Source organism: Oxyura jamaicensis, chromosome 6 (assembly GCF_011077185.1).
Source record: "Oxyura jamaicensis isolate SHBP4307 breed ruddy duck chromosome 6, BPBGC_Ojam_1.0, whole genome shotgun sequence".
NCBI lineage: Eukaryota > Metazoa > Chordata > Aves > Anseriformes > Anatidae > Oxyura > Oxyura jamaicensis.
The window spans coordinates 32,237,571-32,260,843 of record NC_048898.1 but is presented as its reverse complement, the minus strand read 5'-3'; the positions used below and the strand labels follow the sequence as shown (position 1 = coordinate 32,260,843).

Genomic DNA, 23,273 nt, shown 5'->3' with positions numbered 1-23,273 from the left:
TCTCCTATTCGACCCCAGGGGCCTGCGGCTCCGGCCCCAGCTCCCTCAGCCGCCAGGTGAGGTGAAAATGCCACCTGCCTGCAGCAGAGTCCCTGCACAGCTCCAGGACCTGCTGTGGGGTGAGGACACCCCGCTTTCTGCCTCTGATCACCCCCAGCTGCATGACCCCATGCCTGAGCACACACACAGCCCTTCAAGCACCTCCAGTGCACAAAAAACATGCTGGGGCCTAGCCAGCCGCTCGGGTTTGTTGGCTAAACTCACTCTTATCTACCTCGAAGTAGAGCAGAAAATAGGTGCCAGTAAATTAGCCTCTACGTAAGCCCCAAGCACTTGCAGGCCAGGCAGCAGGGCACTGAAGCACAAATTGTTGCTTGCTTTGTGCTTGCAGGGCGCAGGCACAAGGTGCTGCCCCAGAGCAGCCGCTCCTGTGCCTGTTTACAGCAGGAGCCCCAGCCAGAAGGGAGATTAAATTTCAGATACTGAATCATTTGCTTCGAGGGAGTTACATCAGCAGCTCATTTGGTCTGCTTCTCTCTTGTTTGTTTGCTTTTTTCTCTGAAGTGAATGCTGTGCTTTGGTTTTCTCGGAGCAGTTCCCCTTCTGCCGTGCTCCTCGCTGGGCTACGGCAGTGCTCTGCCGACCGGGATGACATTTAGCTAGAGGAGGAAAACAGGCAGAGAAGAGGAACCTGCGTTTTAAAAAAGGAAACCTCTAGTGAAACCGCAATTGTGCAGCTGTCCCAGCTCTGCCACTTCTGCAGCACATTTCAACAGGCTCGTTAGCATTTTTTTACAGAAATAAAGCAGCTAGCTAGCTATTGGTAGGGTGTTCATCGCTGCTGTCAAACGCTGAACAAGCTAATACGGCTTGGCATCCTGCAAGTGAGAAGTGTTGAGAAACACTACTGCGCTCGACCAGCTCCCATGACTGTTCAGCTAAGGAATTTTTCTACTGCAATGTTACGTTGGCACTGAGAAGAGGCCAGGAAAGATAAAAATAAACGCGAGCCTGCTTCCTGTCCCATCTCGTAAACCGTGTTCTTCAGGCTGGGGTCTAACAGGAGATGGAGGTGGGCCTGCCCCCAGGGGTGCTGCAGGTCCCGTGGGACAGGCAGCTCCCCAGGACACCACGGGTGCCTGCAGCAAACCGGGCGCTGTGCAGGAGGAACACGCTCACTGGAAACCCTGGAAGGCCCCTGAGCTGCCTCCTTTCGGTCATCTGAGCCATCTGAGGTAGGACTTGGCCCCAAAAAAAACAGGAGACCAAAGCAAAGTGGCCATTAGCTTTGGATGCTTTGCAGAGCAGAGTTTGGAAGTGGTTCGGTCCCACACGTCAGGCCCAGCTGAACCATTCACCCTCCCAGGTCTATTTGCCTATGGCTGCCAGTAGCTGGTCCTGGTGACATCTCCTCCTCTCCGAGCCTTTCATTCCCCAGCGTCAGAACAGCAGGGATGGAAACCTTTAAGGCCGCTGCCTCTGCTGCTGAACTTTGTGGGGACGTGAAGGAAGAGGGGAAGCAAAAGTGCAGCACAAGCTGATGTGGTCACTGCCATCTTGATCTGCGAGATGCAAATTGCTTCCTCGCAGAAACGTTTGCGATGTAGCAGCTGATCAGAGCTGGGCTACTGCAGAAAAAGTGGCTCCTTGGGTAGAGAGTGGAACTGGCAGGACAGCCATGTAACACTACATTTCCTCACTAACCTGACACGCAACATTGGTTAACCTTATCCCTACTCACACCACAATCTGTTTTTTCCTGATACTCATTCTTTTTTCAGAACAGCACAGGAGCTTACATGCAGCACCTAGCATAGCTACACCCTGAGCACAATCTGCTTCCTCAAGGTTAATTAGGGTATCATTGAATAAGTCAACCTGCTAATAAAATATATATGTATCATTGCGCTTTCAGACTAGAGACAATTAAAGCTACGCATGAGCTACAACATGGCAGAGCTCCTTACTCCCCCCTGTGCTTTTCGGGTGTGTTTCACCTCAGGTAGAACCTGCATTTCTAACACCACACAGTGACGTTACTGGGTGCAAACGTTTGGCTATGTTCAGTTCAAGAAACAGAAATCCTTAAACCAACGATAGTCCTTTAGAGCCCGTTGTTAAAGTCTTCTACTTCCAACTTCACCACTTGTAGTTCAGTAATAAGGTATTTCCGTGCTTTTCTTTGTTTTGCATGGCAATTGGCTATATTCTACGATGAAAAGGGGGTGGCTGGATTATAACCCCCCATTACAACAGCAAGAACTTACATCTTCTCCTAGGCCATTCATTCCTGCAGCACCAGAGTCTTAAACTAATTTCTGTCCGGACTTCATGAATATACCGGGAAAAATTAAGGCTGCCACCAGATGAGCGTTACTACGCTAAGGAACTGCAGCATGAACTCCGAACCTCCCTCACAAAGCTGATTACAGTAACCCAAGTGTGGTCAAGAAGCCGATATACACATGTGGAGCTCCTCAGGTGGACAAAACGAACGGTGATTGGAACACGTAATAAATGGTGACTAAACCTGTGCCTTCGGATTTACTGCCATCACCACACGAGAACTGACTTGCTGACACTGGATGTTCATAAACATTACTTAAGACACTACCATGAATTACAATACACCATTTATAGTGCAAGTACGGGTTGGAAGCCTTTCCATTTAGTACTCGAAACAGGCTTAATTATCAGGACTGCGAGGCCATCCAAACGCCTCTGGTTCTCCTTCAGCATAAAGGGAGTGCCTCTGCGCGTTAGTTCTCATTACTTCTGGTATGCTCCATCAGGACCCAGGAAACACGAAGCTAGTAAATTTGTTCATCGTGGCTGTGGTTAGCAATTCAGGGAACAAGGAAGCGAGGGTGGGAGGGATGCTGCTTCTGTTTCAAGCAACAGCTTTGCAGAGCAGTGGGATGCGACTGTTTCTTTGCAAAAGGTGTCATGATCTTTCATTTACTATTACAGGCTGTAGTAGCTGTGAATTTGTCTCTGGGTGGAAATTTGCTTTTTAGAATCACTTAATAACTTCATTTAGGAGGTTGTTATAAAGACCCACCCCTGTTTTTCTGAAGCCTTAGTCAGCTGATGATGTCAGCCTGAAAGATCTTCCTCTGTCACAACTTCTGTCTTGATCACATCTGGCAAGCCGATTTCCTTTAAATCTCTAAAATTCTGCATGTTTTCTTCGATCCGATAAGAGGAACGGATCACAAGCCACTTTCTTAATAAAGTCAGGATAATTATTCTCAGAGGATAATTATAAAGTGGGGAAACCGAAGGGCAACATGAAGTAACTTGACCCAGTTCTCTGAGAGAACAGTGGCAGAGTTCGCAAGAGTTGGCAGCTGTCCCGGGCCCCTTTTATCCCTGCTCTATCTTTTACGTGTAGTATTACGAGAGCGCTGAGGGATGTTGCACAGGCCAGCAGGGACAGCGGGTACTTCTGCTGCAAACGGTCCTGGCTGCCCCGCACACCAGCTATGGACAGGTGACATCGAGAGACGAACACTGCCACCTCAGGCTTATTGCTGAGTGCACAGCACAAACTCTGGTACAGGCAAGAAATGCCGCTGCAAACTCCTGTCTACAGCCAAACTTACTCCAAACATCTCCACTTTGGTATCAGCACGGAAACTGAAAGAGCACAACCTCTGGATATCCACAGTAACCGCTGCAAAGGCTTTCTTCTGAGCTCATTACCTATAAATCAAACCCCGTAAATAACAGCAAGAAGAGAGGTGGAATTCTTCTGCCCTGTCACCAATCAATCTGATGCACTGACGTATCTGAAAGCTGTTTCTGATTTTATGGGGAGACAGCTGGAAGAGCCTCAAAGTAATTTTTCCCTGCTTTAACTTGCACGCTGCGAAGAGGAACAAGAACATTAAGCGGCACTGCGGAATCAATAGTTACGGTGGAATTTATTGGTTTGATGTCAAGGCCAATTAGCTGCAAGTGGAATTAGCACATACCCCGTGCAGGAAGACGAGTACGTGTTCTGCCCTAGATCCGAAAGATGTTGGCTAAGGAGGTGCTCCACGCAGGTGTGCAGGGAAACGTCTTAATTAGCACCACATTTCCCAGTGCTGGAAGACCTAACGCTGTCTTCTCGCGGTACGCAGGAGTCTGCAGCACAGACCTGATGTGCACAGCGTGGCAGGAGTGACTGAGGGTGGTGACACCAGCGGACAAGATCCAACATGGACTGTACATCGAAAAAAGGCTGCATTTGGCTGAGCAAACGACCCGTGTTGGAGAATGGTGCTGGCTGAGATCAACACAAAACGCCATCTTATCCAGGGGGAGCCCCAGAAATCTACAGGCAGTACGTGCAGAGAGAAGTTGGTTTCAGGAGTGACCTCACAGGGTCTGACACTTCACAGCACGGGAGGTGATGGTGTCAGTGATGAATGGGGTTTTACTCTGTAGGTCTGCCAAATTTATAGGGGGTAGAGGGAAAAACAAGAAGATGAACAGCAAAAAAAAAAACACTTGAAATACAAAGAAACCACCTCTGGCTAAGAATTGCCATTAAGACTGCTGAAACCTCAGAGACCAGTTGGAAGACATTTCACCCATATTCTTGCTCTCCTCTTGCATCCTTTCCTTGGACATTTGCTAGGCCATGATCAGTTGAAGGACACTAAACGGATCATTGATCTGAACTCTGTCAGGTCCTCAACAAATCCCAGCTGCTGGGGTTTCCAGAACCAGAGCCTCCCCGGCTCTGCTTACACCTTTCCATTACTGTCCTGACTTATGTCAAAAGAGGTTTTACTCCAAGATTGACTGCATTTTATGGGCTAATGTACTCCATGCCTGGTTTGGCTACTGAGTTCAACATTAAATCCTGCTGGAAGATTCGGTGCTTTTGAGGAGAAGACAAGCACAGATGCAGAAGTGAGAAGAGGGCAAACCTTGTCAAAATAAAATATGCAAATTTTACTAAACTTTAAGATCCGAAAAAGTGAGAAAAAGGTGTTAATTTTCAGGACCTCTGACGTAAGGTGGTGTTAAACTGAACGCTTTTGCACCAGCTTACTCCACACTTGCATCTCACCCTGGGAGCAGCCAGCACCAAGTCCTTGCAGAGCCCAGCCCCAGCCAGAAGTGTGAGTGCGCGGGGAAGGAGGCAGCACTACAGCTACGCCAGCTCTCCACGCGTACTCCTTCTGGACCTCAGCTCACCTGCAAGGCTTTCAGGACAAAGGGACCACTTATTTCAGCTGACTAATGCCAGCAAGATGCAGAGGGTTACTCTGCAGCCTGCAACCTGCACAGACGCACTGCAGTCACTTGGAAATACAACAGACTTTACAGGAAGCCCTGGTGCACGTGCCATCCTTTGCGCTACGGTGTGTTACCCTTGGCGGGCAGCAGATCTCCAGGATGCTGAAGGCAGCTGCAGTGACTGCTGCAATAAGGAATGCTGCCCCAAACGCACCAAAGATGACACTGTCAGTCGGGGTCACCATTTAGATGAGAATGGAGGCGTACAACAGAATCCCTTGGACCTACACAATGACATGCACAAATTATCCCCCAAATTGTCATTTCCCCATATGCAGCAGCATGTTGTCACATCCTGCAGCAATTCCTTGGTGAACCTTCTCATTTTTCATTTTATTCTGGAATCAGCTCTGCATGCATTTTGCTGAAGTGAGGCACCACTGTAGCGGTGCAAACAAAAACCTACTCATTGCACAGAAGCAACCCAGCTGAGGTGATCAGCCATGTCCTGAGCTGCAATAACTGAAATCTCCGGAAATCCCACCACCCCAACACTCGGCATCTACACAAAAACCTCGAAGCCGTTTTGCCTCATGCTTCTTTTGCAAAAACATCCTGAGCTCCAAGCTGAAGTTGGAGCTAATAGCGAAGTAAATGCTCTAACAGTGCCATCCAGAGGTACTTGAGCGCAGTGCACATCTGTGTCAGCAAGAAATACGAGGACCTACGTACCAATACCAGACTTCAAATCAGCCGTGAGATAATTGTATTCAGTTATTTTTCATTTCTTCTATCAAATTTCATCCAGTTGCTTTTTTCAGTCTCAGTACTCACTGTGTCTCTTCGTTTCCCGGCTGTGCTAAATCAATCACTCCTAAAAACATAGGCATCTCTAGCCTCTTGGAAAAAAAAAAAAAAACACCACTATTTTATTTTACTCAAAATTGGTAACAATAGGACTGGCACCCCATGCTCAGTTTTGAGACACTCACCTGCATTTCCTTGCCATACAGTAGCATACGGTTGTGGATAACAGCAGCTGTGCATTGAAACGGGACATTTAACAGTGGAAAACGACCTTTTTTTCCCCCTATTTGTCACCGCTGTGACCTCCTTTCGGATTTGAAATTATGGCTCAAGCTTGGTATTAGAAAATGCTTTTCAAACACATGATTATATGTATTTGTGTGTGTGTGCGTGTTCGTATCCATACATAAAGACATACGCCGACTGCCTGAAAGCTTTCAGCGCAGCATCGCCCGTGGCTTATTTTTCGCAGTGGGCCACGTGTGTCACAGGAGATGTTTGTTGAGCAGCAAGAGTCTAATTCATCTCTTTTCAGAGATAGCTCCTTCTCTGATACTCGTCTCTGTGCGACACTAAGATGTGGAGTCGCTGAATGCTGGCTGGTGATCGCCATCAATATCAGAGAAAAAACAAGTGTTGAATCCTGATTCTCTCCTTTAGGCGGCCAGTGGGATTACACAGATCAATAACCCCAACAGCACAAACCATACACTTTCTTTCCCCAAAATCATCACTTACTGGTCCATCAGAATTATTTTATCAACTTATATAAGCTAAAATTGAGAGAGAAAATAACTTGATAACTAACAAAATAGCATTTCAGACAGCCTATGGCAAGCACCATGCCCACTTGCTGCATCCCTCCCCCAAATTGTTCTTTTACAGTCTTAACATTTGAAAATGAAGAAAAACTAAAAACAGAAATGATGTCGGATTACAAATGCTGTTAGGGAACCACGCCTACTGCAAAGAGGTGCGGTTAAAAGGAGATCTTGAGTGTTAGGGAGCCCAAACGTTAAACGGAAGGACCGATGTCTGCATTGCATTTGGAGTCACCTTGAGCCGACTTCAAGCCTTATCTTGCCTGAGCAGCAGATAGTGGCTGCATTTTCCACTGGGCACCCCTGGAGCATGCCGTGTTTATAACTGCACTCAGGTCTGCTATCAAGAGCTACAAGGAGCAGCTGCTGATAGCTCTTTGGTCAATGAACGCACAGGATCACGGAGACACCTGCACACAGAAAGGTTTGAAAGGCCAAGGTGAGCAAGTCTGCAGAAGCCTGCTCTGTTTAAGACAGGGAGAGGAGAAACAGGTTTCACATTCCAGACTTCTCAGTGCTGAATATGTATCTAGAGAAAACAGGAGACATATGGAGTCCTTCATAAAGCTGGGAGGGATGACCCACAGGGATCACTGAGTAGATGTCTAATTTTACATCTTGACTCTGCTAGAAGTTTCAGACGCGCCTGGTATCGAGTGTACAACACTCACACACAGTAGTAAAAAAAAGCAAAATCCAACGAAACACACTAGCTCAATGCACTAAATGTGATACTTAATTATAGCAGTAATTAAGCAGAAAGTATTTCTTGAAAAGACCAAAGAAAACAAGCCCCTCTCATCCTGCCACTTTCATACAGTCTTTTCTCTGAACGCATTTTGCAAATGGAAATATCAGCGTCCACCCTAGGTTTGGGTGGAACCAAGGAACCACCCTAGGTTTGGCTGCCCAAGGAAGTAGATCAGTCAACAACTGAAAGTGCACGTTGATGGCAAATGTCTGCCACCAACAGGAAAAGATCTGGAAACGGCATGGAAGGAAATAATGTCTCATGAATTAATTTTGAAGAACTATTCAGAAGGTGTACCAGGTTCCAAGCCACAACTCCTTTTCTTTTAGAAATGAATGAACTGTATGAAAATTAAGAGCACCGTGTAGTTCGGCAAAAAGGAAAGTGCAAAAATCATTACCTACAGTTATTCCCCCTCTTTCCATGGTTAACCTGGTGGAGCACAGGGTGTAGAGCGTGCACTGACCTGTACTTCCCTGTCCGCACTTGCACAGCTCTCATCCCGCACTGCTGGGCACCTCCGACATCATTCACAATATCATCTCCGATCATGATGGCCTGTCAAAGCAATGAAATACAGAAAAACTGGTGTCAAGTCAATTTTATTTCTGCCATGCTTCACATTCCTTTGACATAACAAACAGCTTGGTTTGATGCTTAATACTGCCATCAGACAAATTAAACAAGATAATATTGTCATCATATTGATTAGAAGTCATCCTTCCTTGACTATAACTCATGCGATAGCTCCTTGAGCACTAAACCAGCGCAGTTTACATCCGTACAATTTGTAATCCATCACAAAAACCAAAGTGATTTGGCAGACAATTCAGACAAAATGTCGAATTTTATGAAGTTCTCCCCATTATGTTCCCAGCTCCGCATTTATGTTAGCCTTAATGGAAACTGGAGCGCATCTTTTAAAAAAGCTTCCTTAAAATTGCTATTTTAAAAGCTAGTCAAAAACTTAAGCTTGTGATCACCCTAACACGTAACCCGTTCTCAGGTAGATACAAAAATTTGGGAAGTCTTCTGTCAGTGTAACATTAATTTATTGATTCTTGCCCCGTGGGACGTGGTACGGACAGGCACAGCACGGTTTGCGTTACGGTCGCCTGAAGCCTACGCAAATCCTAACAAACCCAGCTAAGCAGGTTACCAGAACAGGTAACTCGAAGAGACCTGTCCGGGCTGAGGGGATTTGGCTGCGTGTCTGAAGAAAACACGGAGTGTGCGTGCTCACTTCAGGCTTCGTGTCTTGGTTAAATCGGAGAGTATCAACCAGGGGCTCTCTCTCACTGACAGCTGAGATTCAGCACGTTCAAGTGCTTCCCGTCACTCTGCAGCGAAAAGTATTACTCTTATTTTGTGCTTCAAATTTAAAAATGGCTGTGGGTTTTCATCTCGTAATTTCAACAAAAAAGCAGCACATGATCTCCAACTAGTAAGAAAAAAAAGAAGAAGAAAATCAGCTTTCAACATCCCAAGGTTACCGTGCAGAGAACAGAGGCAGCACCTAGAACTGGGGGGAAACACATCAGCTTTGGAAATACAGGATCTAGTTTATCTATCAAACTTTCACACGGGATTTTTCACCTTTTGTATCAGAGCTGAATTTTGATTAAAATACTTTCATTAGCTGTAGTGTCATCTTGCTGAAGAGCCTCGTACTACATAAACTTTACTGCCAGGCTTTCACAGCAACAGCACACCTTTGTATAATGTCAGAAGGCAATTTCTGCCTCAACTTCTCTGCTCCTTCCCTACACTTTTGATGACTGATTATTTTCACATTTGCACATCGGACACAAGGAATCACTAAGAGAACTGCTGCTTACTGAAGAAATTGATCTTACTTCTTGAGCCTAGGGTCTGTTGCTACAGGTCCCCGTCCTGCCTGTGGGCTGGGGAGGGTCAAAAGGGCCATTAGCAACGGGAGCGGGACTGCCCTGGGTGGCAGCTGGGTTACTGGGAGCAGGACCAGGGGTATACCACTGGGCACGGACGGAAAGCCGTCCGAGCGTTTTTCCATCTGTGGAGAACTGATAAATGGAGCACCGTCAGGTCGTGGGAACGAGGCACGCAGCAGGAACAGAGATGGGCTCCCCCAGCAGCAGCAAGCTAAAGGGAATTCGGAGCCTTTTCATACAGCTGGCTGCAGCTTTAAGGAAAAAAAACAAATAAACAAAACAAAAAAAAAATAGAAAGTCTCTCTTGCGTCTTGCAGGCACCACTCCAGTTACCGCTCTAATACAAAATCTACTTCTTTACCTGCCTTCACGTGGAAGCACCTCATTTCCACACAGCACACAAGAGCACCGGAGAGCCGTGCCCGCGGCGGTGTGCAGGTGCCCTTGCTCTCACCGCTCAGCACTCCGCCGTGGAAAGCAAGGCGGGCACACAGACACCGCGGGAAGGAGGCTGTCTCGGCAGAACGCGTGCTCACGCATGAGCAGGGGTAGGTCCATATCCCAAAATTTAGGTAGCAAAAAAGCGATGCAACTTACCCACCGTCCACCCATCTCATGAGCTTTACAGATGCTAGGGTTACTTTCCAGATCCTGGAAGGAAGTCCCAGAACGTACCTAAAGCCCTGCCTGAGCAGGACATTTGGAGAGCATTCACGCGCCTAACTGAGCTGCGTCCAGGAATGCCTGGCACAGCTCCGGCTGATAAAACAAATCCTCTTCTGTGTAACACATCGGGTACAGCATGCGGGATTATATATAGCAGTTAGCAGCCCGGTTCATCTTTCCTGCTGCTTTTAAATACCGTTCCTGTGAGGGATTATCGTCACCTTCAGGTGAGGGGATGCAATAGGCCGTCCCTGCAAGTCAAGGCTCATTTGTCCAGCTCCACACTGAAGCAGCGCATTTTGAAATGCTTTATATGCGCACGGCCTGGCTTCATTCTGCCTGGGAGCAACACTGCTGTGATCACACTTCAAGAGCTCTTTTAAGGAGCATGGAGATGTAAAGACTTGTGGGGACATGGTTAGGGCTGAGGAAAATGTGTCCACAGGGAAAGAGCAGCAGGAGGCTCTGGGACAGGCAGCGCTGCCTTTCCAGCTCCCTGCTCACAAACTGCTCCAAAGCCAGCACGTGATGGAGGGCTCGACCTTTTTCATCCTTAATTACTGGACCATTTTCGTTATCCACTCTGCTCACAGAAATGCATGCGTTCCTACTAAGATACCTGCCATAAGATCCCCTGCAGACAGCTCACTTTTCCCTACCACTCCAGCATGAAATGAGGAAAAACGAAGGGTTAATTTGAAGTAATTAGTAAATAAAGCATGTATAAACAGACGAAGAAAACAGATTAGTGGGAACAATCACATTTCTCAAAACAGCCTGGGGGAAAATGGGTAATAGGAGTAGGCTGGGAGCAGTTTTGCCAGATTTTGTCTGTCATCCCCCTGCCCTTTTTTCTCCTTCTCTCATCTGTGTACATATCCTCCGTGTTCAGTCCTGGGTTCCTCTGAAAGCAGGAAAGGGCAGCACCGGGTGGCTCGGCAGGCCCTCCAAAGCCAGGGGGGAAGCTTGCTCAGCAGGGCTGTATTTCACTCCGTCCAGACAAGTTTTCCTGCAAGACACCCAGCAGCTCTGCAAGTGCAGCTGCACATGAGCAGCGATGCCTGTCCAGGCCAGCTTGTGGCATACGCATACCAAAATGTACTCCAGCCCCCGGGGATTTCACAGATTTACTATCGGTGAAGGGCAATAATCACTAAAGGAGGAGCAATTATTCCCAAATCATTAAGGATTTAAAAAATCATTGGCAAGAAGATAGAGGTCAAAAGGTGCACTGTCAGGGGAAATAAAAAAAAAAAACTCTACCTGTCAAACCTGGGTTTAACTTCCTCTCTGACTGCAATATGGCAAGAAGAGAAAGATATAAAACTGAAAGGTCATATACCCACCGAAAGCAAGGATGGAAAGATCCCCGTTTGTGTTCACAATTTACATGGGGATCACACCATTAACCTGTGCAATTAGTCCGTGGAAGTTGCTTCTTTTTGATCAGCTACAAAATTACAAAAAGGACAAAAATGTGTTGAGATAATCTCTCTGGTTTTAAGAAAAACATCAAAGAATTCGGCTGAGGGTAATTTCCATTTCTCCTGCACTCATAGCTGGTGAGAGATGGTGTGCGTGGTTGTGTGCAAGCGACACATAAAGCACACGTGTGCCAGAGCTGAGGGAAGCCATGGCTACTGAGCAGTCCCCACCAAACCTAACCCAGATCAGCAGCGAGAATGGAGGAGATGAACACGAGCCCTAAGGATTCAGGGCACAACATGATCCCAACTGGACAACGACCTGCAGAGCAGCAATCACCACTGTGGTCAGTGATCCTGGTGTCACCACACACCCTGGAGGTGGGGACCGACTCCTCTCACTACTAACACGGACAGCTTCAGAGATGGGTGAAGGGGAACTTCTATTTTTTTCTCTGCAAACAGAGTTTTAGTATTCATTAAAAAAAAAATCAGAGAAAAATGTTTGATCAGAAAGGATCTATGGAGTAAGAAAAGAGGCAGAAAGACCAGAGCGTGCTGTATTACCTAGCTGGGCTTCTGTTGCAGTGCCCTGGTTACTGGGAGAAGCTCACAGGTGGTACTTTGGAGGCTGAAGTCTGTGCAGGATGCAAATGTTCAGGTGCACAGAAGGAGGCACACAAATTTCAACAGAGTATTTATTTACAGAGTGAATGTTTTTAGAGTCAAAAATATTTATGCCTAAGCAGGTTTTTGCTACAGGCTTAATAGCGAAGTTAAGGGTGCCAAGGATGTAAAGAAATAAAGTGCATATACAAAATCCTGATTAAAAGTAAAGGCACTTCCCACAAGGAATATGACACATTTATTTTTCTCCTTATTCTCCATGGCCCACCTGGAAACCTCCTAGGCTTCAGGATCCTGTACTCCTGTTAATGACACCTCTATCCAGGAACTACTGGCTGTGCAAACAACAAACACACGTAAGGCATCGCACGTGGCCTCTGACCTGGCAGAATCTGGACAACGAGGCAGATGAAACACAGAAATACACCAAACCTCTGGGGCAGATGTCCAAAAGCCCCAGGGCCAACCGGGTTTGAATAAGCTTTCAGCAGGATTCAACACTTGAAACTTCACACGGCCGCTTAACTCTTCTCTCCGAGATGGAAAATATTCCCCGTCAGCCCCAGGAGCAAGGCAGGGCTGGCCGGCACGGTGGCAGATCCCCGTGGCACTGTGAGGGTGACCTGCCTGGGCTCTCACGCCCCACTAACTCCCCCCTGGGACGGGCAGCTGGCCGAAATGGGGCCTGGTTAACTACCAGCACTTTATGCACTCGAGTATCACCTGCCATAACTCCCGGTGAAGCCGGACAATTTGCTACAGACCGAACTTTTTATGATTATGTAAAAGTACAGGAGCCTTAACGTTATTTAGGTTTTATTGTAAAGCTGTAAAAACCATCCGCTGTTACAGCTGCCTTAAAACACATGAATTAGGTATTTCGGTAACCTTTAAGATGTGTTATTCTTTGTCATATTACTGAATCATAAGACAGGACTGGTTACCTCTAAGAGGTTTAAATTTCCAATCTATTAAAGTAATACTGGCAATCTGTTATTTCTAGGCCATTGAGGAAAGGTTAAAATGAAAATTGGACTTCAGGGAGTTCCTCCTAGTCTAAGTGCAGGTTGAAAACACCTCAGTAGCAGAAGGTAAAGTCAGGGTCTCGGTAAGAAGCAGTTACCAAGGGAAATGACTGGTGATAACTTTATTGATTAAAGCAGCTTGAGAAATTTAAGATTTGCCACTGTCTAGCATTACTGCGGTGAGACGGCTTTATTAAAAAGCTATTTTTCATTAGAAGTCGGGTAAAAGACAATTGTAATGTTTTCCGAAGCGCAGCTCGTCTGAAATGGTTTAATGATGGTATGGATTAAATGCATTCCACAGGTGGAATAAATTACTGGTAAACATTTTATAAAAGTAAAGGCAAGTAAAGGCACTGCTCATCTTGTCGTTACAAACACGGAGAAGTAAAGCTCATTTGGGAGACAGATTGAAACCTCCCAGGGTGCACGATTAAGGAACTTACTGAACTGCATATATCGCGTTTTTATTATTAGGTATGGCTCACTAACACAACCTGCAAATCCGTCTCGAAAGAACATTAAAGTTACAAGGTCAAGCACTCAAAAGTTACGAAAATACACTACAATTATGGTGGTGAGCTCTTCTGTAATTTGTTCCTCCTACACATATTCTTCACGTTTTTAATTACAGCAGCAAGCCCTGGTTTTCCATCGAGAACACCGACAAGGCACCCGGGGCCATTATGCAGAGGTACCTACTGCAAACCTGCTGGTAAGGTGCGTGTGTCCTTTATTCTCTGTATAAGCAAAATGACACCTACAGACTAGACCCACTGTTAGAAGTTGGTGGCATTTCATACTAGAAACTACCTGGGACGAAAATACCAAGTTAGTCACTAATAGCACTGTGAAAATCTAGCAAACAGCAAGGATTGAATAAATAATAACCTCTGCCGGGGACTATAACTGCCTTTCTGTACCCAAACCGAATCCTCCTGAAGTCAACGGGAACTACTCCTCAACGGGAACCACTCCCCAGGGCTCACCCCATGGGACCATTTTTATACCAGCCTGGTGATGCATTAAATCATCTGCTCAAATTTGGTTCTCCAGCGCAACGAGAAACAAGAAATTCATAGAGAAATGGGGTGTGGTGTTGCTGCCCAGCGTGGAAACACATCCCTGTGATGATGGCAAGGTGGGCAAAACAAAGCTTGAGGACAACTGCACTGTCCTGCCTATGGAAAAGGGCAACTAATGTCACTACGCAGGACCTCAAGATAGAAAACCCCAAAAGAGCACATCATTCGTTTCTTACACAAGCAGGAAGAAAACACAAACCTTCATACCTCTGATTTAGAGGCATAAAATCCAAGGGCTGAGCTCTGTGGGTTTTTTTTCCCCTTTGTTCTTTTTTCTTTTTTTTCCAGCTACCTTTTTCTTGAAATGCCATTCAGTTTCTGAAATGGATTTTTTTTTGGTTTGTTGGTTGGATAAATGGATTGAGTAATTGCTCAATACCTGGGGTATTTTGTTCAGGCTGAGCTATCTTGTTACTGGGAAGATATTGACAAACCGAAGGGAGTACAGAAAAGAGCACCACAGCAGGTTAGGGTGCAGAGCGACTGGATCACAAGGAAAGTTGCTGAGAGCTAAACACAGAGGTTTAGTACGAGAAAACAGCTGTGATGATAAGGGGTCTGGAGATAATTGGAAGGAGAAAACACCCAGGAAGGAAAGCAGTTATTTTGGTTGTTACCTGGAATAAAACTAGAAATAAGGATATAGAGTTTCAATGGGAAGCATCTCAACGCATCTCAGAAAAACCTGCCTGCTCATGAGATCTACTAGAGGTTGTGAATACTGTCCCTCGGGTACTTAAAGCCAGGTTTCTCCTCACCTAAAACCACTCTGCACAAAATATTGATAAACATGGAGCGGGGAACACTCCTGCGTGGGGAAGGAGAGGGATTAGATGGCCTACAAGGTCTTTTCCATCTTCGTATTCTGTAATAAAGTAAGACCCAAGCACATAGTGAATTACAGGGCCATAATTTCTTCTCCAGGCTCCACGGACCTACAAGCCACCCAAACTTCACTCCCGTTGTTTATGATGTCACCAAAAGCCTGTGATGGAGTTATTACCTTGTAATTCACTGTCGTCTGTTAGTCATTTCCTACTCATCCTTATGTCCTGTGTGACACAACAACAAATCAATAAAGAGGGCACAACTGCAGGGAGGAAAAAAAAAAGGGGGCCGGGCGAAGTAAGCAGGGAGCATCACACACTCAGTGTGTTTTTGGAAAGCCTGATGAAACCAGTAACATGAGAAGAGTTTTGGGGTCATCCAGTGCTTCTGCTACTTCTGTCTTTCCCCCTTTAGGAACTGTACTAATTAAAAAAAAAAGAAAAAAGTAGCAGCAAGTGTTTCACCAAAGGAAGTAACATTTTAGCTGCCATTCCACCAGGCTGCAGCCCTCATGGCACCTGTTACATTGTGAAGCACACCACCTTCCTTAATTCCTTGGGAAATCTGACCTTTACTCCTTTGTGCCGGTTTCCTTAGGCTCCAAATAAAGGAATTCTCAATAGAAGTTCACGTGCTTCTGAACGGTTCAGAACAGAGGTGAATAAGAAGGCTCATCACAAGAACCCAAGTAAACAGAGAAACTACATTAGGGAAAGGAGGATGGAAAACTCTAAAGGAGGTAAAGATGCAGATGGTACAAGTCAAAGCAGAAACAGAAGAGAATGAAAAGGGAAACAGGATGATTCTATGAAAAAGAAACCTCAGGACAGCAAAGAAGTTCTGAGGAAAAATAATACCATGCCTTCCGGGAGGGTAGGAAGTACACGCAAGGCAGAAAATATTCAACAGACCCCAACCTGCTACCATTTATCCTCTCAGTCCTTCATGTTATTTGATAGAATGGGTAAAACATTCTTCTTCCCCTCCAAAGCAATCTTTCAGATTTTTTTTAATAATTCATAGAAAGATCCTGAATGTAAGTATTTCTCTCTACCATGTACGACAAACTTTTTTTTTCCCAGACTCAGCGTATTTCCACCCAGAGTTTACCATGTCCTCAAGGCCACACTCCCCTCAACCTTTTCTGTAACTTTCTGTCAAAGACAGCAAACCAGTGTAGGGGATGTAACTACGTGACACAGCCAACAGTCGTGGCATCAGCAACATTACCTGCTGTGGCGGAACTCCCATTTCTGCTAGGGCTGACTCGAAAAATGCTTTTGCTGGTTTTCCCACTACCTCAGCTTCAACATCACAAGCATACTGGAAAAAAAAAAAAAAAAAAGAGACAAATAATGCTATATAGATCAGAAAAGGATTTGTTCAACTCCGTATCTCCAGTCAATTGTATAAGAAGTATGTGATTATTGATTTCTGCCCTTAAATAACACAATGGATTAGCAGATGAAGATAGCTATCTGATAGTTTGGATAATGGGAGGGTTCAACGCTCTCTGTCAGAAGAGAAAGTCAGCCTGAAACATCTCAAGTTACAAATCTGTTTCATTCTCCATCACGGCAGCAGTCTTCCTAGTCAGTTCCAGTATCCCTCGTTTTTGTAAGAGCGTCACTCTTACAGAAACAAGCAATATCCTTCACATTAAATAATCAGAAGTATTGGAGTAGTGAGTATTGGCCTTAAAAGATGTGGGAGTTTATTCAATACTCCTGCATAATTTTAATGGTTCAAGTGAAGTTGAAAAGCCTTATTCTCCTGCAATAAATAAGGCTTTTCAACTTCACTTGAACCATTACAATATCAGCACTGTGCTGAAAAACTTGAATAAACGACGTGTCTGTAGCTTGTTCTTAGACAACAAGAAGTCTGACCTTACACAGAAGGCAAAAACTCCCTCCAAAAAATCACACGGATCCAAATGAACGTACTGCAAGCACACGTTATATCCACTATCTTCTGTGCTTGTATACTCCCCTACTTTGCTTCCTTCTCTGAATTCACTCAGTATTTACTTTTTTAAAATCTCTCTGCAAGCCTATAAAAGAAGGATAATGATTCTCTCATTCTCTCACCCTTAGGCTGGCTTATCTATTGGGTTCCAGTTATGCACAGGCTTAATCAGGCTTAAAAACAGGACTACACATAAGAATCTTGCTGAATAAGGGGTTTACGCTGTAAACTGTTAAGGGCAAGAGCTGTGTTAAACGCTGTGCCAAACATAAACAGTTTTTCTTGGACATCTTGCAGACAATATACTGTGTTTTTTCTTTTCTGACTTCTTTCAAGGGCCTCACTTCCAATAAAGGTACCCTGAGGGTAAAAGTTCCCGTTTTAAATACAGAAAAAGTGAATAATACAAATCCGTCCATCTTTAGAATGAAGCAAATGAGTTTCAATCTGTGGAAACTTCCTCTACCAAGGTGAGTAATTACAGAAGACGACCCATATTTATACCAGTTACTCTTTAACAAGGTGCACAGAGCGAGTAAGCATAAAGCAAGCTATAAAATACCTCTAATGCCTTCATATATGCTCCAACATCAAGTTTCAGGCCATCAGTTTCTTTATAGTAGCGTCTGGAAATGAAAGTGATAAAGTTCCAATGAAATGAAAGTGTTGGCAGTTAAATACAAAGAAAGTAATTTTATTATTTCTGTGCCTATATAGATGTCCATATGGCTGCAATGAAAAGTCAAGTCATCAGAAACTCTGAAGCCTTAATTTAGCACCAGGAATTAAGTAAAGGACAGGCTAAGTACTGTGCAGCGCTGGGGAAAAGATTTCAGAGCAGGTATCCACCTGGCATCCAGGACATAATTCTACTCATTCAAAGGGATTTCCTCTAGCTTGGATTAGGGCTGAATTTGGCCCATTTCCTACTGCACAGAGTTCTGGTTTCTCTTAAAGTCCAGTAGTTACATCGCTCTTCCTTTGATCAGTGAGAGACCCTTTGGCAGATGCTACACAAGGGCTGGCACCAACCAAGAGCTTTAACACCTCCTCCAGTAAATCTGGAGGGAGACCCCAGGCAGGCGACCACCACAGCTTGTCACAAACCTCCCACACGAGGAAAACCAGAGAACGATTTAAGCTCTCTTTACTATCAGGACTAAGAAAAGCCCTCAAAGCTAAGTTTTGCTCCTTCTAAAACTGTTCCTATTGCCATGAAGTTCCCAAATTAGTTACTATCTTTTTGGTGTTTTTCTGGACTAGCAAATCACGTTAACACAGGTCTTCCAAGCTGTCCTTATCAGAGCAAAGACAGGTTTCTGTATGACAGAGAAGAAAAATGTGGGATGAGCAGTCAGTTAAGATTTTATGCCTTATCCTTCTGCCATTTTCGATTATTCAGCACAGCTTCCCTTTAAAATGACCACTTGACCTTTGCTAGAACAGCCATTAACCTTCTATAGTCTAGCGTAAACAGCTTAATTTTCTGACAGTGGCATGACAGAAGAAATTACAAAGCCAATTCCCACTCTCAGCCCAAAACAGATGCTAAATGTAAATCACTCCATTTTCAGGAGGAGGGCATTCTGCTTCAGTGACTCTGACACTTTCGTTTTCCATAGAATGAACTAAAACTTCAACCGAAATCAGCCTGCTTGCTCAAGGTAGACGTGTTGTTAAGGTCCTACCAATTACACTCTTTCCATACGTGAAAAATGAAACTGGCTTGTGGTTTTTTTGTCTTGTTTTGGTTTTGTGTGGTTTTTTTTTGGTCTCTCCTATGGCCCTTGGCATCAGTGATGCTTCTCAGCTATAAACTGATAAATAATCCAGTTTATAATCTCTGTTCTTCAAGCCTGAAAACGTCTTCAGCCATTTCTGCAGAACTCATGTTTATGGTATCTAAAGGACTGAGCGTAAAACAGGATGTTCACAATGAAAACTGAGCTCAGGAAGTCCAACCATAGGTTATTTCCCATTAAAAAGAAATAATCCATTAAAAAAATAATACTGCTTTAGAACTGTCTACATCAATGAATGATGGAATAAATATTTGTATGTGCGTGGGGTACGAAGGCATTTTTACATTGCTCACGCTGCCAATCTTAAACAAAGGTTTATTTTTTATTTATCCTTGAAAGACAGTAATAACTTGGTTGTTTTACGTACATTAGCTATTATGTTGTTGGCTCTTATCATTTTCTCCTTATCCTTCTATCCAAAGAATTGTAAAGATTTTTTCCCCATGTTACAGGATCAGAGCGTGCAAGCGTGAGGCATGGAAACACATTGGATTTAACTGCTCCTCCCCGCTGTTAAATTCCACCCTGCTGGATCAATAATCCACAGACTAAGAAGGGCTTTCATGCCCATTATGGCCTATTGAACCACTGAAAAAAAAAGTCATTACGGTTTCCTCAAACTAAACACGTGTATTCTTTTTTTAAGCCCATACACTGGTCAACAGATAAGAATAACCCCTCCAAGGCTGTTGGGATTTGTCATTGTTCAGCACTGCCATGAGTAACCACCTGTTTAAAATCCCAGAATACATCCAACTGAATTGTTTTTACTAAAACATCCAAATCCCCTGACTGGACTTTCCCTGCCTATGAAAACAGGTGCTCAAAATTTACCTTTGATGTTCAGGGTATGAACCAAAAATATCTCTGTATATTCAAGCTATCAAAACAACCAATTTGACAGCTGCAAAAGCAGACAGACTTCTGCAGGTCTTCCTCATGCACACCAGCCTAGCCATTTCTCAGCACATCCTCGGGCTCTCCCCTTAGGTCTTCTGAGCCCCCAAACTCTGCTCACAGCCAGACACCCCCCATCTGTACGACAGTTTGGGTGGAGTTTGTGCACTGCAGCTAATTTCATAAAATGACAGAGTTTCCATGTTAGCGGATTAAAATTCTCCCGGCTTCTTATTTTTATGTACAGCAACTCTCAAGCCACCCGCAGGAAACGGCTCCCTTATGCACAATGTTTCCATATATGCAAATCGATCTGTAGGGCACTATTGCCAGCTTTCAGGGACAGCACCTTTAAGTACAATTCCAATAGCACGGAGCCATTTCCACCACACAGCCACATCCAGTACATCACATCTCAACTGCTATAAACTGCTCTGTGTGGCGCAGGATTTGAACCCAAAGAGGAATTCAGGCTCACTGCTGACTGATAGAGAGTTTTCTGGACCACCTGATCCTCCTCACCATGAGTAACTTCGGGGTACAGGAAGGATAAACTACATCAGTAATCCAGAGCATCCAGAGTGATCTTAAGAAAAAGGTTCTCTTCCTAGTGGCTTACAAAACTACTGCTACTTGCCCCTCCCACCACCACCTGCAAACATGTGGATTGTTTCACTGAGGTCTAGCTCGCTCTTCAATGCTGACTTTGAAGGATGGGAGGCTAGAATTTGTTGTACTCATACAACAGGGTGTCTCCAGGTTCTCTAAAGGCTGCTGCAATTCCTCCTCACGGCAGCAGCTACAATTCTCATCTTCTGAAAAAAAAGTTCCCACACAACTGCTCACTCTGTACCGACTGCAGAAAAATGGCCATCAGCTGCTGAACTTCAAGGGATGCCCCATGCAACAGACCAGAGACCTACAGGCACTTCCTAAGTCACTGCAGGATTCAGCACAGCACACCGAGTGATTTCTAGTGCTCTCTGCAAACTTGTATCTGCGCAGGGCTGAAATGGAACTCATCCCAGTGAGCGCTGGGATACCACCTACTTTTAGAAACCTAACTCAGCATAACCACCTGAGTTTCTCCTTACAACCCTGGAAGGTCTACAAATAAGTGACTTGGGACAGGAGGCCAAATTTGATGACTGAACTACCTATCCGCTGAGGATCTTTCACTGACAGCTACCTGGGCAGATCAGGTCTAAACACACTGACTAACTGCTTAAAAGTTGGCAGTGTGAATGCCCGCACCACCATCTGGCTTCAATGACGTACCAAGGTACTGGGTGAAATTTAAAAACACAAAGGCTAGAGAAAGAAACAAGCAGTGCTCAACTCACCCCCTTCCAAGGGAGATCAACACAGGCTTCTCCAATCCGATCAGAACTCGGAAAGCTTCATTAACGTTTGCATAGGAGAAGTTTTCTGCTGCATCCCCAACAACCACGCAGTTTGGGTTTGTTTTATCAATCTCAGCAAATTCAGGGACAAGATCTAAAGAAAAAGAAAACACAAATCCCTTACCGTTACATGTCCCATCAGAACTCCTAGATTTGTGTTTCACTCAGTGCTTGAAACACTAATTAAATAAATAAATAAATAAATAAAGCCAAGTCTAAATCAACTTTTCTTCAGCCCCCTTCTCCTCCTGACCAGATCCTGATGTTCACCTCAATGAAGAGGTGAAAACCATTTCCCACCCTTGCCTGAGCACCCACTCCTAAGTGGCTCATTACACTCAGGCATCTACACCTGGGGCACAGCAACGTACTCACTTGGGGCTAGTCTGTGCGCAGGAAAGTTTGCTCTTTACCTCCCTATTATTTACTGTTCAAAAAAGAAAACCCTTCAGACAACTCCCCACATCTCTCTAGGTTGTCCCCACCCAAGCCCCAGTGCCTCCTGCAGTGTTGTCCCACCATCATGCACGAGCAAGTGTGGCCTCAGTCCACGCTCCTTCAAGAGGCGGCAGGCTGCTGGTGCTGGGGCAGTGACTTCAGCCACGGAGATGTCAAAGCCCAGTCCCTGGAGCTTCTTCACAAACTTCTCTCGGGTCGCTTGTGTTTCGTTAGTGCAGAACCGCAGCTTTAGACCAGATGCTTTGATCCTGTTGTGTAAAAGCAACAGAGGGGTTAACTGCACATAGACAAGGAGGTGGGAGTATCAGCTTTGCTATCCCACATCTAACATGATTAATTACAATAAAAATGCAACTATGAAATGCCAGAACAGGAGCACAGAATGCACCGGATTGGAAGGGACCTCTGGAGCTCATCTGGCCCAACCCCCTGCCAAGCAAGATCACACCTACAGCGCACTGCACAGTGCATCCAGGCAGGTTTTGGATATCTCCAGAGAAGGAGAGTCCACAGCCTCTCTGGGCAACCTGTGTCCAGTGCTCTGTCATCCTTACCATGACCAAGGCATCCCTAAAATACATTGGAGTACTACAAGTTCCACGTGCAGAGCCCCTGCCCTAAACGTGTAACTGCCTTTCTTGGAATTCTCTAGAACTCCCTACCAGAACTCCCCAAATCCAGTTAGCGTTAGACCAGTCCATGGATGCACACACACGAACTGCACAACCACGAGTAGAGTAGCTGGAGCAATGCCACTGGCTATGAGCACTGTAACTGGGATTTCCACCTGTCCACTTACTGGTCGTCTGCTGCAGTGGATCAGTGTTTATGTGAGATGTAACGGCAGTTCTGCACTTCTGCAGACTCCAAGTAAGAGGCCAGGTAGTTGCATGGTGCTACAAGAATGATGCTTTTATCAACACAGGGATGGCTTCAGTCACATTTATCATGCCATCTCTCACAAAACACCTGTGCTGCTATTTGTTGAGTAATCCTGAAAAATAGTGCACTTCCATTGATTTATTAAGAAATGTTTACAGATAAATATTTTTGACTTCTCCAGGAAGGAAAGAAAACACAGCCTGAGGTGCCCAGAGCCAAGGACACCCCTCCTGTGGATCAGTGCTCTGTGATCTCATGCAAGGCCTCTGCCTCAGCAGTTTTGCTTCCCCCCCTGCGAACAAGGGTGCTAACAGCGTGCACGGCGCAGTGCTTCAACGCCTACGGAAGAAAATTTAACTACTTCATCTAGTTAGCATCATACAGGAAACAAAACGTTATTTCTAACCATTCTTCGCTGCATTGTGCCAGGATCACTTCACAGTGCCAAGCTAATGACTGAGCTGCAGTGAGCCACTGGGGATGTCATGAGGCCTCTGCTCCGAAGATGAGTTGTCTGCCTTTTGGAGAACCGTTGTATTTCAATGTGGTTGTGACAAAACAGAGACCTTTAAAACGTATCTCAGTGCTTTGCCTAACATTTGTTAGTTTTAGTGTGAATAGGTACAGAGGCTTGTAAATTCCTACTAAAATATTACTACATTTCTTTGTTAGGATGAAAAAAT

The 23,273-nt window shown here is 45.1% G+C and overlaps 1 protein-coding gene across 3 annotated transcripts in view; it reads right to left on the bottom strand.

Moving 5' to 3' along the window:
• The window catches only part of LHPP (phospholysine phosphohistidine inorganic pyrophosphate phosphatase), an 81,243-nt gene that overhangs the window by 46,848 nt on the left and 11,122 nt on the right, over positions 1-23,273 (bottom strand). For 2 of the 3 annotated variants that reach the window (XM_035330018.1, XM_035330017.1), the window contains exons 2-6: positions 21,769-21,956; positions 21,190-21,343; positions 17,710-17,773; positions 16,410-16,502; positions 8,081-8,172 (exon numbers count right to left, since the gene is read on the bottom strand). In XM_035330018.1, the coding sequence (XP_035185909.1) occupies positions 8,081-8,172; positions 16,410-16,502; positions 17,710-17,773; positions 21,190-21,343; positions 21,769-21,956 (591 nt within the window). Of the gene's footprint in view, positions 1-6,474; positions 7,393-8,080; positions 8,173-16,409; positions 16,503-17,709; positions 17,774-21,189; positions 21,344-21,768; positions 21,957-23,273 lie in introns of those variants that run through there. The other variant, XM_035330019.1, reaches the window with a different exon arrangement.